At 40.7% G+C, this 20,793-nt stretch overlaps 1 protein-coding gene across 1 annotated transcript in view; it reads right to left on the bottom strand.

Moving 5' to 3' along the window:
• Nucleotides 1–8,774: 8,774 nt before the first annotated feature.
• Nucleotides 8,775–20,793, bottom strand: part of ARHGAP26 (Rho GTPase activating protein 26) — a 427,310-nt gene continuing 415,291 nt past the window's right edge. The window contains exon 23 of the mRNA XM_075996167.1: nucleotides 8,775–16,151. Coding sequence (XP_075852282.1) covers nucleotides 16,126–16,151 — 26 coding nt within the window. The 3' untranslated portion in view covers nucleotides 8,775–16,125. The remainder of the gene's footprint in view (nucleotides 16,152–20,793) is intronic.

Here is a 20,793-nt window from a genome sequence, read left to right as displayed (position 1 = left end):
TTAGCAACATCTTAAAGGAATGAGAGCATTAAATGAGAAACAATATATTTAAGCTGCTTAGCTCAGATTCTACTATAGCATATATTCAATACACGTTAGCTGTTTTTTAAATCCTCATGAAAATCTACAAGAACAGGGGAATTTCTGTAATGTTATCCCCAAAAATGTGCAGAAAGACTAAGATGAATGATGAAGAAGAGTGTGAACCCAAGAATTACATACAATCTTAATTAAGAAAAGTCATGCATGAGGCTGGGGGAGTCTGCTATGTTATCAGCCTGAACTTTCACTATCTCATACATTCCCAATTATCAGAACTTGGCAGGGGTCACCCAGAGGCACTGAACCTTCTTTCAGAAAGGATCTCTCATTCCCAAGCCAGTATCTTCTAGCATGAGAACAGTAGTGCCAAGGCAAGTAAGACAAAACAAGTGGGAAAGTTATGGATTTATACTATGTCTTTTATACAGAATTTTTCCTAGTCAATAAGAATAACAAACAATAAAAGGGAACTAGCCTGTTAATCTTTTACCCTACATGAAGTTTCCCCAAGCTGTTGCTGTAACTGATGCATATGAATATGAACTAAATTCCACTAATTGGCATTATTGACAAAAAGGACAATTTGAGTTAAAAATCAAAATTATAAATTTTTGTATATACCCAAGAAAACTGACAATATATATGTCCACACAAAACACATCCATAAATGTTCATAGTACTATTATTCATAATAGCCAAAAAGTGGAAACAATCTAAATGTCCATCAAATGATAAATAGGTAAATAAAATATGGTATATCCATATAATGGAATACTATTTGGCAATGAAAAGGAGTGAAGTACTGACACAAGATACATCATGGTTAAACTTCAACACATTATGCTAAGTCACATAATGTATAATCCATTTATATTCAATGTCTAGAAAAGGCAAATCTAGAAAGACAAGTAGATAGATTTATGGTTTCTAGGGTCAAGGGCAGAGGGAACAGGGATTAGCAGTGATAGCTAATAGGTACAGGGCTTCTTTTTAGACTAATGAAAATGTTCTAAAATTATATTGTATTGATGGTTGCACAACTCTGTTAGTCTATGAAAAGCCTTTGAATTGTACATTTTAAATGAGTAAATTTTGTGCTATGTGAATTATAGTTCAAAAAAGATATTTTAAAAAAGAAGATAACCAAAACAGCCCTATGTCTATTAAATTAAATGTAATTTGTAGTTAAAAACTTTTCTGTAAAGAAAACTGCAGGCCAATATGGTTTGACTGCTGAATGCTACCAAACATTTAGGAAATAATACTAACTCCGCAGAAAGTCTTCCCCCAAAAAACTGAAGAGGTGGGAATACTTCTCAGTTAATTCTATTAGGCCAGCATAACCCTGATAACAAAAATGGGCAAAGAAAGTACAAGAGGAGAAAACTACAAACGAATATCCCCCATGAACATATATGCAAAAATTCTAACCAAAATTTTAATAAAGAGAATTCAATAATATATTAAAAGGACACAGAAAGAAGAGATTGGAATGGGAGAAAATGCTTAATAGATAAGAGGTTTTACTTTGGAACGATAAAAATGTTTTGGAACCAGACAGAGGTGCTGGTTATCCAACCCAGTGAATATACTAAATGCCAGTGAATTTTTCACTTTAAAATGATTCGTTTTAGGTTATGTGAATTTCACTTCAATATATTATTATTATTTTTAAAGCTACTAAAACTAGCAAGTGAACTTAGCAAGTTTGCAGAATACAAACTATGATTTATGACCAAACCCAGCCCACTGTCTGTTTCTGTAAATAAAACATTTTGAAACACAGACACTCATTTGTTAATGTATCCTCTATGCTGCTTTCATACTGGAATGACAGAGCTGAGTAGTTGCAACAGAGACCATCTGGCTTGCAAAGCCTAAAATATTTATTATCTGGTCCTTTACAGAGTAAGTTTTCTCATTCCCAGGATACCAGATCAATACATGAAAATTATTTCTATGTACTAGCAATGAACAATTAGAAATTGATATTTGTTAAAACACCATTTACAATAGTCTCAAAAATATGAAATAGATCTGAAAAAATGTGAAAAACCTCTACACAAAAAACTATAAAATATTGCTCAGAAAAGTTAAAGAAGTCTTTAAAAATGGAGATACATATATATCTTGTTCAAAGATTTAATACAGGTTGAGTATCCTTTATCCAAAATGCCTGGGAGCAGAAGTGTTTCAGATTTTGGAATATTTGACTTATACTTACTGGCTGAGCATCCCTCATCTGAATATCTGAAATCCAAAATGAATCACGGAACACTTCATTTGAATATCATGTCAGTGCTTAAAAAGTTTTCAATTTTGGAGCATTTAGGATTTTGAATTTGGGATGGTCAACCTGTATCATTAAGCTGTCAGTTATTAATACATAGATTTGATCACAATAAATATCCCAGCAGGTTTCTGTAGAAATTGACATGTATATTTTAAAATTCTCATGGAAATGAAAAGGACCTAGAATAACCAAAAAATCTATGAAATAAAATAACAAAATTAGAGGGCTAACACTATCTCATTCCAAAAATTATTATAAAACTACAGTAATCACAACAGCATGGTAATGGCATAAAGACAAATAGATCAATGAAACAACAGAAAGTCCAGATATAAACCTACTATGTATATCTATGTCTATGTATGTATGTGTTTGTATATACATCTGAATAATTAACTTTTTACAAAGGTGCCAAGGCAACATATTCTTGTTTTCATGTGGAACCAAAGACAGACTGCACTCTGTGCCACAAAATATATACCTTAACAAATTTAAAAGAATAAATATCATACAAGGCCTGCTCTCAGACCACAATGGAATTACACTACAAATAACAGAAAGATAACTGGTAATTCCCAAATATTAAATAATAGTAACAAGAAAAGTATCATTTTTCTGGCTCACAGAGCCTACTCTGAAGAAAGAGTTTAATACATAATGTCAATAAACAATTTGGAAATATCGTCAAAGGCACTGACCAGGGTAACTTACAAAGCAAAGAAGCAAGTTTTGCTACTACATGTGTTTAGTAATGACTTTGAAAATCTTGTGTTTAGAAGTTATTTAAATAATGGTACTTAACAGTTTGAGGCATGCAAGGGATTTAAAATAATTTTAAACATTTATCTAAATAATGAATATTTTCCAGATATGGTTGGAACTTTTGATAAAATCCACCTGAGACCTGGCAAAAAATCTCAAGCCATAATTAAGAATTTTCAATGATTAATCTATTAAACTAAGTTAAAGTAAATAATTAGAATTATTCTAATTACAGCCTTCAGTAGGTCAAAGATAAAACAAAGATTCAGAGAAAATGATTTTTATATTAAGTAGGCCTCTAGTGTTGAAAATGTGAAAATATGATTATACTTTTTTCCTCCAGCAAAATATAACATGTCAGCATTCACTCGAATGGTTATAATTAAAAAGACAGATAATAACAAGTGTTGGCAAGGATATTGAGAAATTGGAACCCCTATTCATGCTTAGGAATGTAAAATGGTACAGCCGCTGTGGAAAACAACTTGACAGTTCCTCAGAAGGTTAAACACAGAGTTACCATATGACTTGACTCTTAGGTACACACCCAAGAGAACTAAAAAGCTACGACCACACAAAAACTTGTACATGAATGATCGTAACAGCATTACAGTGGTGCCCCCTTATCTGTGATTTCACTTTTCATGGTTTTGGTTACCCACGATCAGGTCAACCATAGTCTGAAAATAGTAAATGGAAAATGCCAAAAATAAACAATTCATAAGTTTTAAGTTGCACACTATTCTGATTAGCATGATAAAATCCTGCTCTTCCCATCCAGGACCTGAATCATCCCTTTGTCCAGAGTATCGAAGCTGTATATGCTACCAACCCATTTATTCACTTCGTAGCTAAGCAATCTGAATGTTACCCTCCTGTGACAGTCAATCTGATAACCAATAGTAATGGTAATGCCTTTGAATATCTTGTTTAACAGTCTGAGGCATGCAAGGGATTCAAAATAATTTTTAAAAATTATCTAAATAATGTTTTCAGCTATAGTTGGAACTTTTGATAAAATCCACCTGAGAACTGGCAAAAAAGTTCAAGCTAGAGGAAGGAAATAGCAGAGGACATAAACAGGTGGAAAACCATACCATGCTCGAGGGTTGGCAGAATCAACATTGTTAAAATGTCTATACTACCCAAAGTGATCTACACAGTCAATGCAATCCCTATAAAAATACCATCATCATTTTTCACAGATATAGAAAAAATAATTTTACACTTCGTATGGAACCAGAGAAGACCTCGTATAGCAAAAGCAATCCTAGGTAATAAAAACAAAATGGGAGGTATCAATTTACCAGACTTCAAGCTATACTACAAGGCTATAGTAATTAAAAGAGCTTTTTACTGGTACAAGAACAGGGACACTGACCAGTGGAACAGAACAGAGAACCCAGATATAAAACCATCCTCATATAGCCATCTAATCTTTGACAAAGCAGACAAAAACATACACTGGGGAAAAGAATCCTTAGTCAACATATGGTACTGGGAAAACTGGACAGCCACATGTAGAAGACTAAAACAGGATTCACCCCTTTCACCTCTCACAAAAATCAACTCACGCTAGGTAACAGACTTAAACCTAAGGTGTGAAACTATTAGAATTCTAGAGGAAAACATTTGAAATACTCTTCTAAACATTGGCCTAGGCAAAAAATTTATGAAGAAGTCCCCAAAGGCAATCACAGCAGCAACATAAATAAATAAATGGGACCTGATCAAATTAAAAAGTTTCTACACAGCCAAAGAAACTGTCAAGAAAGCAAACAGACAACCCACAGAATGGGAGAAAATTTTTGCAAGCTACACATCCGATAAAGGGCTGATAACTAGAATCTATTTAGAACTCAGGAAAATCAGCAAGAAACAATCAAACAACCCTATCAAAAAGTGAGCAAAGGACATGAACAGAAACTTTTCAAATGACGACAGAAAATGGCCAAGAAACATAGGAAGAAATGCTCAACACCTCTAAGCATCAGGGAAATGAAAATCAAAACTACAATGAAATATCACTTATCTCCAATGAAAATGGCCTTCAGCCTTTATCCAAAACTACCAAAACAATAACTGTTGTCATGAATGTGGAGAGATAGGAACACTTCTACACTGCTGGTGGGACTACAAACTCGTGCAACCTCTGTGGAAAGCAATATGGAGATACTTTAAAGTGATACAAGTAGATCCTACCATTTGATCCAACAATCCCATTAGTGGGAATCTACCCAAAAGAAAGACACTCTATAAAAAAGACAACTGCACTTGAATGTTTATAGCAGCACAATTCGCAATTGCAAAGATGTGGAAACAACCCAAGTGCCCATTAATACACGAGTGGATTAATAAAATGTGGTATATGTGTACCATGGAGTACTATTCAGCTATAATAAATAATGGTCATATAGCACCTCTTGTATTTTCCTAGATAGAGCTGGAACCCATTCTACTAAGTGAAGTATCCCAGGAATGGAAAAATAAGCACCACATGTACTCACCAGCAAATTGGTATTAACTGATCAACACCTAAGTGGACATATAGGAATAACATTTATCAGGTGTCCGGCAGATGGGAGGGGGTAGGAGGGGATGGGTATATACATATATAATGAGTGCAATGTACACCATCTGGGGGATGGACACGCTCGAAGCTCTGACTCCAGGGGGGAGGGGAGGGAGAGGCAACACACGTAACTTAAACATTTGTACCCCCATAATATGCTGGGGGGGAGCTCAAGCTATAATTAAGAATTTTTAATGATTAACTTACAAATAGGTTACAGTAGGGTTTGGCACTATCAGGCTGTTTCAGGTATCCGCTGAGGATCTTGGAATGTATCCCCCATGGATAAAGGGGGACTACTGTATTCACAATAGCCAAAAGGTAGAAACAACCCAAATGTGCATCAATCACTAAATGGATAAATAAAACGGGGCATATCTGTACAATGGAATATTATTCAGCCATAAAAAAGAATCATCAATGATTCTTGAAAACACTAAGCGAAAGAGACCAGTCACATGAGACCGCATGTTATATGATTCCATTTATATGGGATGGCCATAAAGGGCAAATCCACAGGAAAGAAAAATCAGTGGTTGCCAAAGGGTAAGAGAAGAGGGGAGCGGGGGAGGGACTGGTAATGGGTACAAGGGTTATTTTTTCGATAATAAAAATGTTCTAGAATTAGATAATGGTGATGGTTGCACAGCTTTGTGAATACACTAAAAACTACTGAATTGTATCCTTTTAAAAGAGTTAATTATATCTCAATTTTTAAATACAGTGTGTCAGAGCATAGTAGTGATACACCTGATTACCTGATTAAACTCCCAATTCACAAACAGGAACCAGAAAGCTAATATGACACCACCTCTCATATATAAAATTGCCAGGGACTCAAATGAAAGGTTAGATCTGGTGAAACTTCTTCCTTTGTTGATGTGTCCCAAGAATTCGTCAAAATAATATATACAGTATATCAAAAAATATATAGCTTTCAGGACAGAGCTAAGAAAACATTTTTTACAAGCACCCCTTGCTCTAGCCAGACTCATCTTTTGGCCTTTAGTACCACAGGGGAAACGTCTCAGCATTGTTTTGTACCCTGAATACAAATTTATCCAGAATATCCCGAAGTTTCTGGCAGAGTAAGGTGTTTTTTAACAGATTTTGTTATGTGTTAACATGGGAATCAGGCAATGGAATAAATATGCTCCTAAAAGGATTCTTTGCTTCCCCTGATAATTATGGTAGGTGGGTGGAAATGTGTCCCAAAGACAGTAATTAGTATCATCAATGATGTTTAATCATCTGGGCTAAAAAATCTCAATTACAATGAAGGTCAACAAAGGGCCAACTAACCAGAACACTAAAATCCATTGAGAATAATTTTTAGCACTCTATCTTTTTTTTTTTTTTTTGAGATAGAGTCTCACTTTGTTGCCCAGGCTAGAGTGAGTGCCGTGGCTTCAGCCTAGCTCACAGCAACCTCAAACTCCCGGGCTCAAGCGATCCTCCTGCCTCAGCCTCCCAAGTAGCTGGCACCACAGGCACGCGCCACCATGCCCAGCTAATTTTTTCTATGTATTTTTAGTTGTCCAATTAATTTCTTTCTATTTATAATAGAGACGGGGGTCTTGGTCTTGCTCAGGTTGGTTTCGAACTCCTGACCTCGAGCAATCCACCCACATAGGCTTCCCAGAGAGCTAGGATTACAGGCATGAGCCACCGTACCCGGCCATTAGCACTCTATCTTTAAAGAAAAGGAGTATATCTTTACTGCTTACACTCCAAATCCAAAATTCTAGGATGTTAGCAGAGGCTCTTATGGTCAACAGATTTAAACCAAGCTTGTGACACCGCAGATTGTGTGTACTTCAAAGCCAAGGCCTACTTTTGTGTTACTCACCTAGCCTGAGCTTAGAATAAGTGATTAGCATATTAGGAGTATTTTTAAAATTAACGTTTGATGAGTACAGCCATTATGGGAAACACTATAGAATTTCCTTGAAAAATTATAATTTAGATCTACTGTATTATCCAGCAATCCCACTTCTGGGTATATGCCCAAAGGGAACAAAATAAGTATCTCAAAAAGACATCTGCATTTTTATGTTTATTGCAGCATTATTCACAATAGCCAAGACATGGAAACGATCTAAGTGTCTGTGAATAATGCAAATGTGTTATAGATACACAATGGGATATTATTCAGCCATAAAAAAGATGGAAATCCTGTTATTTGCAACAACATGGATGAACTTGGAGGACATTATGCTAAATAAACCAGACACAGAAAGACAAATGCCATATGATCATACTTACATATGAAACCTAAAAAAGATTTCACTAATAGAACACATACAAACAGAACATAGAATGGTGGTTGCCTGAGACTGGGAGGTAGGGGAAAAGGGGAGATGTTGGTCAAAGGACACAAACTTACGGTTATAAGATGAACAAGTTCTGAGGATCTAATAATGCACAGCATGGTGACTATAGTTAGCAATACTATATTGTATACTTGAAATTTGCTAAGAAAGTGGATCAAAAATGTTCTCACCACACACACACAAAAGTAACTGTGAGGTGATGGATATATTAACTAAATTGTGGTAATCATTTCACAGTATTTATTTATATCAAAGCATCACATGTACCACTTAAATACACGCAATTTTGTCAATTATACCTCAGTAAGGCTGGGAGGGGGGTGTGTGTATTTTTGTGCTGTTTTAAGCCAAAAAGATTTAATTCATTACTTACTTTATGAAAACCGAAATCCCCTATAAAACCAGAATTGAAGAAAATGTTACCTATATATCTACTTACAAATAGATAAAACTTTTAAAGGGGTTTTTCAAGCTTTATTCATACACATTCCCTGACACACTTACTAGTCGTGTGACTGTAAAAATGTGTCACCTAGGTTTTAGGCTCTTCATCTATGAGACACGGAAATATCACTGTGGCTGGCTCTTGGGATTGCTGCAAGGAAGTAATGAATTTATGGATGTGTAAAACACGTGGCGCAGAAAGCAGATACACAAAAATGGAAACCCCGCTCCTGAAGGTTTCAGTGCTAGAAGGGGAAACACACACACACACACGCACGCACGCACGCACGCACGCGCCCCCATAATGGTTCCCTTTCTCTACAGCAGTTTTCCAGCAGCTGCATCCTGCCGTGTTGGCCCTAGGGATCCCAAAATGAGGTAGGAGGTGGGCTTGCCCCCAGGGAGCCTATAATCCAGCACAGGAGATGGGCAGGCGGTATGCGTGGCTGCCAAGAGCCATAACCAAGCAGGCCAACGGCCTCGCCCGCAAGAGAGAGACGCAGACGCCCTAAGGCACCTGAGAAGGTGCTTAATCACGGGAAGAATCTCAGAACCTGGGCTGCAAATGCTAGAAACTCAACTCAAACCAGCTCAAGCAATGATAAAAAGAGAGGAAAGCAGTAACTCACATAACGAGAGAAGCACGAGGTGAGAAGCCAAGCCCAGGTTCTGGAAGCCTGCCACTCCGCAAACCTCAGCTGCTCCACTGCCCGTTCTCCCTCGGACGGCAAGATGGCGCCGCCACGGGCTTGGTGGGGTGGCGGGGCTTCTTCCCGGAAGACCCTGTACTCACCTCTCATTGGCCCAAACTGGCTTGGACCTGCCCACCTTTCAACCAATCAGTGACAAGGGAACTCCAATTTAATCGCCATTGGCTAAAATCTTAATCTAAACCGTCCGGAAGGAGCTATGCCACAATGTTAGCGTGTTAATAGTGTTGGTCTCTGAGTAGTAGAATCTCTAGAACTTCTAAGTTCCTTACAATTTCCTAATTTTTTCACAATGATTGGGTATTATTGATGTTGTTTTCAAACAGTAGTAAAATAATCCTGGATCTTATCCGTGTAATACTAGTTTTATTCATTTAATGCATTTGTTATATAATGCTGTTTAGCAGCAGATCGTTTTTTCAAATTCTTACATGATATGCATAACACAAAATTAAAATTATTTAAGTAGCATTTTACTTGTATAGATTAAGTTCAAATTTACGTTTATTCTTCATGACCATAAAAATCTTAAATTATAAATTAGGACTGATGATTTCTGTTCCATATCAACTTCAGGATCCAATTTATCGAAAATGATCCTGATGTGCACAGATAAGTGCCTGCAGGTGGTAACAGTTTTTCTTCACCAGTTTATAATCTCCAATTACTCTTCTATTAAACTTAAAAGAAACTTAAAAGGGCGCTAACTGAAAATAATTTAAATATTGATTTTTTTAAATTAAAGATTTAAGAATTGTTATAAAAATAAGAATTCAGCAAATTAGGATGAATGAATATCTTACTGCTTACATCCTTATCGTAAATATAAAAGGCAAAAAGCAAAGCATCCCCATTATAAACTGAGACCACAATAACTTTACTGCTATTAAACATTCATTAGTTTTAATAACTTTACTGAATATCATCACAAGATACCCTGTTAAGAAAACATACACTGACCAGTAGGATGTAATCCTGTCTACAATTTAACTATCATTTAATTGAGGTAAATATGTGGCATATATACCATAGCATATACATAGCAAGTATCCACTTGCTTGTATAATTTTACATATGCAAATATGACCAGGCCTCAATTTTTTAAAAAGACCAGAGAAAAAAATGTCTCATATATGCACAATGATAATAGATTTTTAATCCAAAGATCACATGAAAATGAGCCGGATAGGCAAGTTAACATGTGTCAAAATTATGTTTCTCTTATGTGTCAAAATTCAGTGTGTAATACCTGAGAATATGTATATTATTCTTCAAAAGAGTTTATACAATATATTTGAAAATAATTACATTGCATGGAAGGACTTACTCTCCCACATGTTTAGAGTTATTATAAAATACAAAATTATTAAGATAGTATGGTACTAGTAGGCAGAGGATGGAGGAAAAGGCCAATGGAGATCCCAGAAACAGATCCACACAATAAGAAAATTTACATGGTTAACATTAACGGTGGCAATTGCAGAGCAGTGGGGAATGGAACGTTCCAAACAACTTATTGGAACAATTGTGATGGTCAGTTTTAGGAGTCAGTTTGGCTAGGCTATAAGTCCCCAGTTCTTCAATTCTACACTACTCTAGGTGTTGCTGTGAAGGTATTTTGTAGATGTGTCTATACAGTGGGCTTTTAAGTAAGGGCAATTATCCTAGATGGTCTTGGTGGGCCTGATTCAATAATTTCAAAGGCCTGAAGAGCAGAACTAAAGTTTCTTTAACCACTTCGGTAAGGCACTCACCGGCTGCGAAACCTGGCCCACAGCCGGCACTCACAGTCCGCACAATAGTTTGTGCTGTGCATTGACGACAAATCCGTTTTGCCCTTGTGTGATGCAGAAAGCTTTAAGACACTGAAAGCTTGTTTCACTTTACAGGCAGCTTTACTTGTAATGTAAATCAGAGTAGGTAACATGTACATATGTTTTCATTATGTTATTTTTAAACGTTCACAATTTTATTTTGATAAATGAAAAATTAGTAAAGTCGTATCACGGCTGTGGGCTACAGTCGCTGTGCATGTTCATCTGTGGCTGTCGACTATAGTCCACGCTGGTACCGAAGTAGTTAAAGAAGAAATTCCACCTGTGGACTGCAGCTTCCGCTCATGCCTGAGAGTTCTATCCTGCCGTACATATTACAGACTTGATTAGTCAGCAGGAAAAGACTTGTCCGCAAAATATTAATTTGCAGCAAGAGGAGAATGGTTAAGTAAACTACAGCACCTTCTTGATATAGGATCATGCAGCTATTAAAAGTATGCTTGCAAAGGGCTCAACAAAACAGAAAACACTTAAGCTACAATTTAAAATAAAACAAACAGCACATGCACAATGATCACAGCTGTGTTTTTAAAAAGTATGTGTGATTTCTATAAAGTTCAAAAGCAGGCAGAATTAATCTGTGATGTCAGAAATCAGGATGTTGGTTACCCTTGGGGAGGGGCAGTGATTGGAAGGAGTAGGAAGGAGGGGCTTCTAGAACCCTGACAATGTTCTATTTCTTAATTCTGGGTACTGGTGGCATGGACGACTTCAGTTTGTGACAAGTCATTGAGTTGATTTGTGTATATACTTATTACTATATCTACTCATATATGTTATATGAAGCATATGTTATATTTCAATTTAAAAATTAGAAAAAAATTATGCATAGAAGAAACTATCACTAGTGGTTGTCATTACATGGTGGGACCACAGGTAATATTTGTGTTTCTTCTTTTCACTTCTCTGTTTTCCCCTAAAGTAAACATGTATTATTTTTATAATGGACAAGAAATTAACAGTTGATCTCAGTTAGCTATCAGAATAGCGGGACAGCACAGTAATTCTTTGGAGCTGAAAGGAAGAACTAACTTGCAACGGACTGCAGTGATCCGGAAGCCTTCATGGGATCTTCGGCACTGGAAGGAAGAAAGGGAGGAAGGCGGACAGGGGACGGGGTTCCAAACCAGAGGACTACCATGAGCTGATCTTTGAAGGCAGGGATATGACAGACAGTTATTGCTTTGGCGACTGAACATCCATTTTCCCTTTCTCTAGCACTTTTCACCTCAATATTTCTTTGGAGAACCCACCTGCCTACCATTCTCAGTATATGTGCTAACCTTGGCCCTGAGCTCTACGAGGAGGCAGACGATTAATCAGCATATTCTTATCCCATTTAAATCAGGGATGGTCATGTGACTCAAGCTGGTCCCCGGGAAGACCCAGAACTTTTGCTGGAAGGCTCTCTGAGGTAGCTTGGCTGATGCTGTGTAGGCCTGGAGCTGCTGGTGGCAATGTTAGCGCAACCAGGCGACAGGCTGCCTGAAAAGAAACGGCAATCAAGGCTGAGATGAGAAGAGGTGGCAAGAGGCGGATCTCTGGGGACGTCATTGAGCACCTGGATACAGCCACGTCTGAGTGCAGCTGCATCTCCTAGCCTTAGCACTTATGTGGACCAATACAATCCTTTTTTATTTAAGCCATTCTGAGTTGGGTTTCTATCACCAGCAACCGAAAGTGTCTAAGCGGCATACCAAGAGCAGGGCGTACGGACAGTCCTCCCTGCAGGCAGGAGCTCCCATTTCTGCGCAGCCACATCATCTTGTCTTGCTGAAGTAAGTTACCTTGGACAAAAGGGGAGGGGTGGAAAAGGAAGAAGGTTCTGTGCTGTGTTATAAGCTCTACGTTCTCTTGGGCCGTGTGGCCTTAGCTGAGTGTTTGGGAGCAAGGCCCCGTAGCTTAAAGACGTGGGTTCACATCCCAGCCCCATCAGTTACAGGCCTCGTGACCTTGAGCAAAAGTCCTCTGTGCCTCAGTGTTCTCACCTGTAAAACGGAGACCATCGTATCGACCTCCTACAATGCTAAAGTGGAAAGAAGACAGAGGTTCTCTCTCCAGTGCTCATGGACCACAGTTCATGACCATCAGAAGGTCAGATTATTCTTCACTAAGTTCCTTTCCCACATTTTTGCACTTACAAGATCTGGCAAGCAAGGCCTGAGTGACACTCGCTGGATCACAGATTTGGTCCGTGACAATGCTTGGGCTCAGCTCCAGACATCCTGGCTCTGGGGCCTGTACTAACAGCTTCAGTGGCTTTGAGCTACATTGAGATTCACCAGGACTACATCAGTTAAGTAATGATCACAGGCACAAAACACGGTCTAAGAAAGGTCAGGCTCAAGAGCGCAGTAAAAAACAATTAAAAATCCCCTCCATAGCCGCTCGTGGCCTGGCTAAGGCAGAGGCCAGTAGGATTCTCGTTCACCAGGTAAGCAGCAATAGTAGGTCTGAACGGTTATCAGTAGTTTGACTTTTTTTTTTTTTTGAGATAGGGTCTTTCTCTGTTCCCCAGGCTGGAGTGCAGTGGCCAGATCATGGCTCATTGTAGCCTTGAACTCCTGGGCTCAATTGATCCTCCTGTCTCAGCCTCCTGAGTAGGTGGGACAACAGGTGCACACCACCATGCCTGGCTGATTTTTCTTTCTTTTTTGTAGAGATGGGGGTCTCACTATGTTACCCCAGGCTGGTCTCAAACTCCTGGGTTCAAGCGGTCCTCTTGCCTTGGCCTCCCAGAGTGCTGGCATTACGGGTATGGGCCACCACGCCCCGCCTGCTTTCATTTTAAGCAGTGAGGTAGAGGCAAGTTATTCTAAGTGCCCCCTCACCCCACCCCAGATGGGAAGCAGGAGAGTGAAATCCTGCAGCCAACAATCCTTTAGTCTATTTGGAAGCATCTCCTAAACTATTCTTCAGCCAGGAAAGTCCCCATCTTGGGCTTCTGCGGCGGGAGGCAGCCAGCTACCTGTCTCCAGAGGGGGTTTTCTCATTCGTGGTGTAAGCGGAGAGTGATCGGTGAGAGGAACGGCTTTTACTCTACTTTGCTGGTCCCGGCAGGATGACCACGGGAAAAGGCCACCTCAGCAGTGACATCCTTCATGGGTGGAGACTTCTTTGGGTCACAGCCTAAATGTTAGCTCTCCTTGGAGTAATCTCTAACAACCACCTCCCCAGTGCCCCCCAAACACCCTCATAGCACCATGCAAGTCTTCTTCACCTCAGCTCACAGCAACCTCAAACTCCTGGGCTCAAGCAATCCTCCTGCCTCAGCCTCCCAAGTAGCTGGGACCACAGGCATGCACCACACCATGCCCAGCTAATTTTTTCTATATATTTTTAGTTGTCCAATTAATTTCTTTCTATTTTTAGTAGAGACGGGGTCTTGCCCTTGCTCAGACTGGTTTTGAACTCCTGACCTTGAGCGATCCTCCCGCCTCGGCCTCCCAGAGTGCTAGGATTACAGGCGTGAGCCACCGCGCCCGGCCTGATTTAATTTCTTTATTTGTGCACATTTGACAAATGGCCATTACTCCTTTCCTGGCTGTCTTCTGTGCAGGGCAGCCGTGTGAAGAGAGCAGGTGAGGGTCTGTCTCAGTCCCAACTGCAACCCTGGGATTGAGCAGAGTGCCTGGCGCCCAGCGGGTGCTCACAGTGTGTGTGTGAACGAGTGACATGCTTGTCCCCAGGGACGAATGGGCGCAGAATCCAGGCTCTGCTGCTGCTGAGCTTGGGTCGGTCACTTCACTTCTTTGTGCTTCCAGCTTCTCCAATTACCAAGGACTGACTTCCGGATTTCCTTACGGTACTAAAATGCTATGATTCAATAGAAAGGGCCAGAAGTGAGTTAACGTCCGTGAGTCAGGCTCCCATAATAAGCAGCACCAGGGGAGGGTTTCCGAGTTTCCAGCTGGCAGTTATGTTAAAAACATAAAAAGGGTTGTGCCGCCATCAGACGGACTGACTTCAGAAGCCCTCACACCCTCAGCAGGTTTGGGGACTCCACCAGAAATCCCAGAGGCCACTGCTGGCCCAAACCAAACTGGAGGTCTGGTTCAAGAAGCTGGACAGACAGTCCCCAGGAGAATAGGAATGGCAATTGTATCCACATGAGGCCTGGTCTTTAGTCAAAACACTTCTTCTGTGATTGGGGCCCTGCCATCCACCCTCCAAGTCCCCCCACTCCTCTCCCTCCTCTCCACCAGCCCGTGCTGCTCTGAACCCTGGGCTGAAGTCTCAGAAAGGTTCCGGAACCTCTAGCGCCAGCTCCAGACCATGGGTTCAGAACTGAAGATTTAGTCTTGGAGCAGACTCAGAGAAACACCTTTGGGTGGCACAGGTTCAGAGTGTTATTTCAAATTTGGGGGCTCAAAAGTGCTAATTTTAAAAAGATCCCCCTCCCTCCTTCTGTGGCTTCTTCCTAGTCCCGTATTTTAACCTGATATAAATCCATGGTGACAATTAGCTAGTCTGATAAATACATCTCTTCTGCCCTTCATCTGAGTAATTTAGGAGCAGTTTATGTGGATCTCAAAATCAAAATGCACTTACCCTATGAACAAGCGATGCCACTTTTAAGATCTGTTGTAATAACAAAAGAGAGAGGAGCTTAAATGTCCATCACTAGGAGTCTGTTTAAATAAATATTCTCATGGGACACAGCTGTAGTTCTATGTAGTCATTGACAAGAATGAGGCAGGCAGGTCTCTATACACTGACATAGAAAAATCTCCAAGAATATTAAAATGAAAAAAAAAAAAAGCAGCAGAAGAGTGGAGTAGAATTTGTGTAAAAATTGGCATATATTAAATGCCTGTGGTATATGGGTTGAATTATGTCGCCCTAAATCCAAATGTTGAAGTTTTAACCCCCAGCACCTTTACAGATGTAATCAAGTTAAAACGAGGCCATTAGGTTGGACCCTAATCCAGTCCGAATGATGTCTTTAATAAAAAGGGGAAATTTGAACACAGACATGCACACAGGGAGGACGCCTTGTGAAAATGAGGGCAGAGATCAAGGTGATGATTCTATGAACCGAGGAATGCCACGGCAAACCGCCAGAAGCGAGGAGAAGGGCATGGAACAGATCCTCACTCAGAGTCTTCAGAAGGAACCAACCCTGCCAACATCTTCATCCCAGACTTCCAGCCTCCAGACCTGTGAGATCATAAATTTTCATTAAGCCACGCAGTTTGTGGCACTTTGAGCAGCAGCCCTAGAAAACTAATATAGCATGTGTGTGTGTGTATGTGTGTGTGTGTATAGTGTATGTTTTTATGTATCTGTCAATATAATATATGGAACATATATACACACAAAAAAGCCTGATAATGTTGGTTAGCTCCATGGGAGGACTATGAAACTGAGAAAGGAAAGAGAATTTTTCACTCTATATTCTTGTATATGTTTTGAATTTTGTACCCTCTGTGCATATTGCCTTCCTACTCCCCCCATACTCTCAAATCAAATAATTAGATATTACAAGAAAATAAAAATAGCCTTCTGGAGACCACAGTCCTCACTCTGAAAACAGTCCCATCTTCCCAGCGTAACCTCAGCATATCAACACGCTTTACCCTCCGGTGCCAAGTCTGGCCAATTGTGAAGGATTGCTGCTGGGAGTGTTGTCCTAACCACGGTGCCAAGGCCTCTGCTGGTCTCGGGGGAGGAAAGCTCTTTCATCAATTAGAATGTCTGCAGGGTGCAGGGAGGGGATGCAGGGCAGCAGCTACAAGCATCTGCTAACCCTGGCCTAACCCATTACTGGCTCAGGGTGGGGATTTCAGGTTGGCTCTGGGGTGCACAGGGCATGATGCAGGTGATATTCATCTTCATCTAATAAGGAGCTCCATTCTCGCAGAGCTCTGCTAGAGTCTACGAGTCAGGCAGGTGGCTCTGAAACGTGATCCAATGACTCACTGTGTGCGAAAAAGTCCTTTTTCCTTTCTGGAGTAAATGGGCAGATGGATAGCCACTGTGTGAGTCATGAAGCCTGAGGCCCAAATGGCTATGCAGATGGAGAAAAAATGAGATTCCGTGCAGGAGGCTCCTAGCTCATCAGACCGCGGGGGTCTGACCCCTGCATGTGCCACACCTGCCAGAATGCACAAATTCCAAGAGGCAGTCAAAGCCCCAGTAGCAGGGCACAGAGACTCAGCATGACCGTGGCTACCACCAGGATCTTGGCCATCTTCCAAAGCAGAAAGTATCAGAAACTTGGAACAAAACCCAATGTAGAAGAAATTAGAACGAAGGCTGTTGAGTGCCAGGGTTGATATAACCCTGGTTCTAAGTATCACATGAAAATATGACCATGCTGGAAATGGATACCTCAGGTGTCAGCGTTTCATACTGTTGACAGTTTTCCATGCAGTGGATCCTCTTTCAAAGGGATAATGGCTAAAGCCTTTTAAGAAGATCAGCTCTCTCTCTGATTCCATAGGAAAGTAAATTTCTCCAGCTAGCAAATCCACAATATGTATTTTTTTTTTTGTGGCAGAGAGACATCCCCTAAGAGATCCACTGAGAATGCAGGGGGTCAGAAAGGCGGACAAAGAAACAATACAAGTTCAACCGAAAGAAGTTTGAGATAAAGGTGAATTTGGAGCCTTGAACTCCACCCCTCTATAGTACTTCTAGTACTTAGGCAAGTACTTCTATAGTACTTCTAGTACTTAGGCAAGATTATGAAGCTGTAGCAAAGGGCAATGCCCTAGTGCACAGTGCTGCTCTATGGGTGCATTACATACACATCCATCCAACCAGCCTTTCCTGAGGAACTACCATGTCCACTCCTGGGAGTACAGAAGTCAACAGGACAGAATCCCTGATCTTGGAAAGCACACAGTGTAAACATATAACCACACAACCACAAGACGGACTAGTATGTTCTAATAACGAAGGCACTGCGAACCTGCTCTGGGAGGAAAGAAGAGGGCATAGGGAGACTGCCTTTCCAGAGAGAGTCTCTTTTGAGCTGAGTGTGAAGGGTTAGTAGAAATATTCCAGGTTTTAAAAGGAAGAGAAAGGAGTCCAGGCAGAGGGAAGACCTTAGTCAAAGGCCCACTAACAAATGCCTAAGGAGCAGTTCAGGACACGAGCAGCTCGGTATGCTGGAGGGAGGGAGTTCAGGGCAGGATGGAGCTGGAGAGGTGGGCTGGGCCTTGCAGGTGACTCAAAAGCCCACGCTCCATCCCTGAGTCCCTGGGGGAGCCAACAGCATGCTTTGTCATGGTGGGAGAGGAATCACATTTCCTGCTTCGCTTTGAATGTGGAGCATGAACGAGAGCGAGAGCGGGCAGGGTTGGTGGGAGGGAGACTGATTAGGAGGCTGGTGACATGGTCCAGGTGAGAGATCACAAAGCCCTGAATGTCACTATGAGAGGGCACGGAGAGGAAGCTGCAGATCTGAGCCATTTGGGATCTGCAATGGATGGGACCTTCTCACAGCAGGGGAAGGCGTGGGGGAGGAGGATTTCCAGGTTTTTAACTTAGATTGTGGCACACTACTCAAGTCAGGAAGAAGGACTGCAGTGTTGTTTTGGACATGATGTTTTGGTAAGGACATGCCTGTGGGTCATCTAATTGGAGAGGTCCAACAGGCAGGCAGAAATATGGGCGTGGAACTCAGGAGAGAGGACTCAAATGGAATATTTTTCTTATGACACATTCCTGTTAAGCCTTCATTCCTCGAGTTTGGCTACGCCGCTGTGGACAGATTGGTGGGGGAAGTGCTGTTCTGAGAGCCTGGGTGTAGTCTTACAGCCCCAACAGCAAGGCAGCTTTCTCTCCCGCCTCTGTCTGGGGACCAGAATTTGCGCAGACTCAAGTATGCCTGGCAAGAAGGTCAAAGCGAAGAAGACGTACTCCACACTCTGGGGCCTAGCACTGACATTCCTTCTTCTGCCACGTGTTTTCCAGGTGAGCTTCTCCTGCAGGATGAATTCCTACGGAATCACAGAAATCGCCCCAGGGTTCAGCCAGCAAATTGGAACCTTGAGGTGGGAGAGGAGCCAGTTTCCTTCCCCTGAGGCCCAGCAGGAACTGGCACCAGGAGAAAATCAACACCAAGAGCAATTTGTCATTTGTGTTATCAGAAGAGAGAGGCTGGCCAGGACAGGTGAAGGAGAACGAGAGGAGAAGTTATAGCATAGTCTAATAGAATTGTTGTGGTTCTAGATAATTTCAGGATGACATCATAATAGCATTATTTTACATGTGAAGATACTTTGGGATGCGTGAGCATAAAACCTCTGCCATTTGTGCTGTCTCATTTACTGAATACCATCCCTATGAATTGGATTCTATATTACAGTTATTATCCCCATTTTATGGATTAGGAAAGTGGAGGCCAGATAGGCTATTTGGGGCAGGTTATTTAACCTATTAGGTAAGCGGTATATATGGAATTTGGAAGCAGTCTGACTGTAGACACTATTCTCTTAATCACAAAGCCATAGGCACCTCTAGCACATATATGTGATTGATGTATTCATATGTCATTTTGTACTTTTAAGAAATTATTTTAGAGAGTATTACAGAGTTACAAATGCTTTGGTTACATAAATTTCCTTTGTACCACCCAAGTCAGAGCTATAAGCATGCCCATACCCCAGGCAGCGTGCACCACATCCATTAGGTGTGAATTTATCCATGCCCTTCTCCCCACCCACCTGCCCAACACCCTATGAATGTTACTTCCCATATGTGCACATAAGTGTTGATTAATTAGTACCAATTTAATGGTGAGCACATGTAGGTGCCCATTTTTCCATTCTTATGATACTTCACTTAGAAGAATGGGCTCTAGCTCCATCCAGGATAATACAATAGGTAGTTCACCATTTTTCTTTTTTTTATGACTGAGTAGAACTCCATGGTATACATATACCACATTTTATTAATCCACTCAAGTATTGATGGGCACCTGGGTTGTTTCCACATCTTTGCAGTTGTGAACTGTACTGGTAGAAACATGAGTGCACATGTATTTTAAGAGCACTTTCTTATATCTGTGTCAGAAAGTTGACAGAAATGGGCCAAGACTAAACCTGTAGCCTATAGTGTTCTCTGGGGCTGGAAGGTAGACCCAGTATCTGGTGTACTGCTGTCCCTTCCACGCATATGAGCCTAAGAGACAATATCAGTGTCAATGACATGGGCTTCCACCTTACACAGATGTGCTTCAAAAAGCCAACATTGCCTATAAGACCACACATTCCACCTTGGACCCCAGCCCTGGGACCAGAGCCATCAAGAGGAAGCAAACCAAGGTGAATGATAGAAGGCTGGTGGCAGTTAACATTTTTACTGCAAGACCAAAGACTGCCTTCCATAATAGCAAATCCGTATATTGTTTTTGTACTCATTTTCCTTGTGGCCTCTAAACTCCTTAGAATATTATTATCATTTATTATTATCATTAATTAACATAATAATAGCTATCAATTATCTAGTATGTACTGGATACTTTTTAAACATAATAGCAGACTTACAAAAAAAGTACATAATATCAGAGTTACAAAAACGTTGCTTAAATAGTGAAGAATTCCTGGACATCCTTAACCTGGATACCCCAAATATTGGCAGTTTACTACATCTGCTTCATCTATCACCTATCTCTAATTTTTTTTTTTTTTTTTTTGAGACAGAGTCTCGCTTTGTTGCCCAGGCTAGTGTGAGTGCCGTGGCGTCAGCCTAGCTCACAGCAACCTCAAACTCCTGGGCTCGAGCGATCCTTCTGCCTCAGCCTCCCGAGTAGCTGGGACTACAGGCATGCGCCACCATGCCCGGCTAATTT

Source organism: Microcebus murinus, chromosome 21, assembly GCF_040939455.1.
Source record: "Microcebus murinus isolate Inina chromosome 21, M.murinus_Inina_mat1.0, whole genome shotgun sequence".
NCBI classification, from domain to species: Eukaryota; Metazoa; Chordata; class Mammalia; order Primates; family Cheirogaleidae; genus Microcebus; species Microcebus murinus.
Note: the sequence above shows the minus strand (reverse complement) of the source record. Positions and strands in the feature narration are given on the sequence as shown.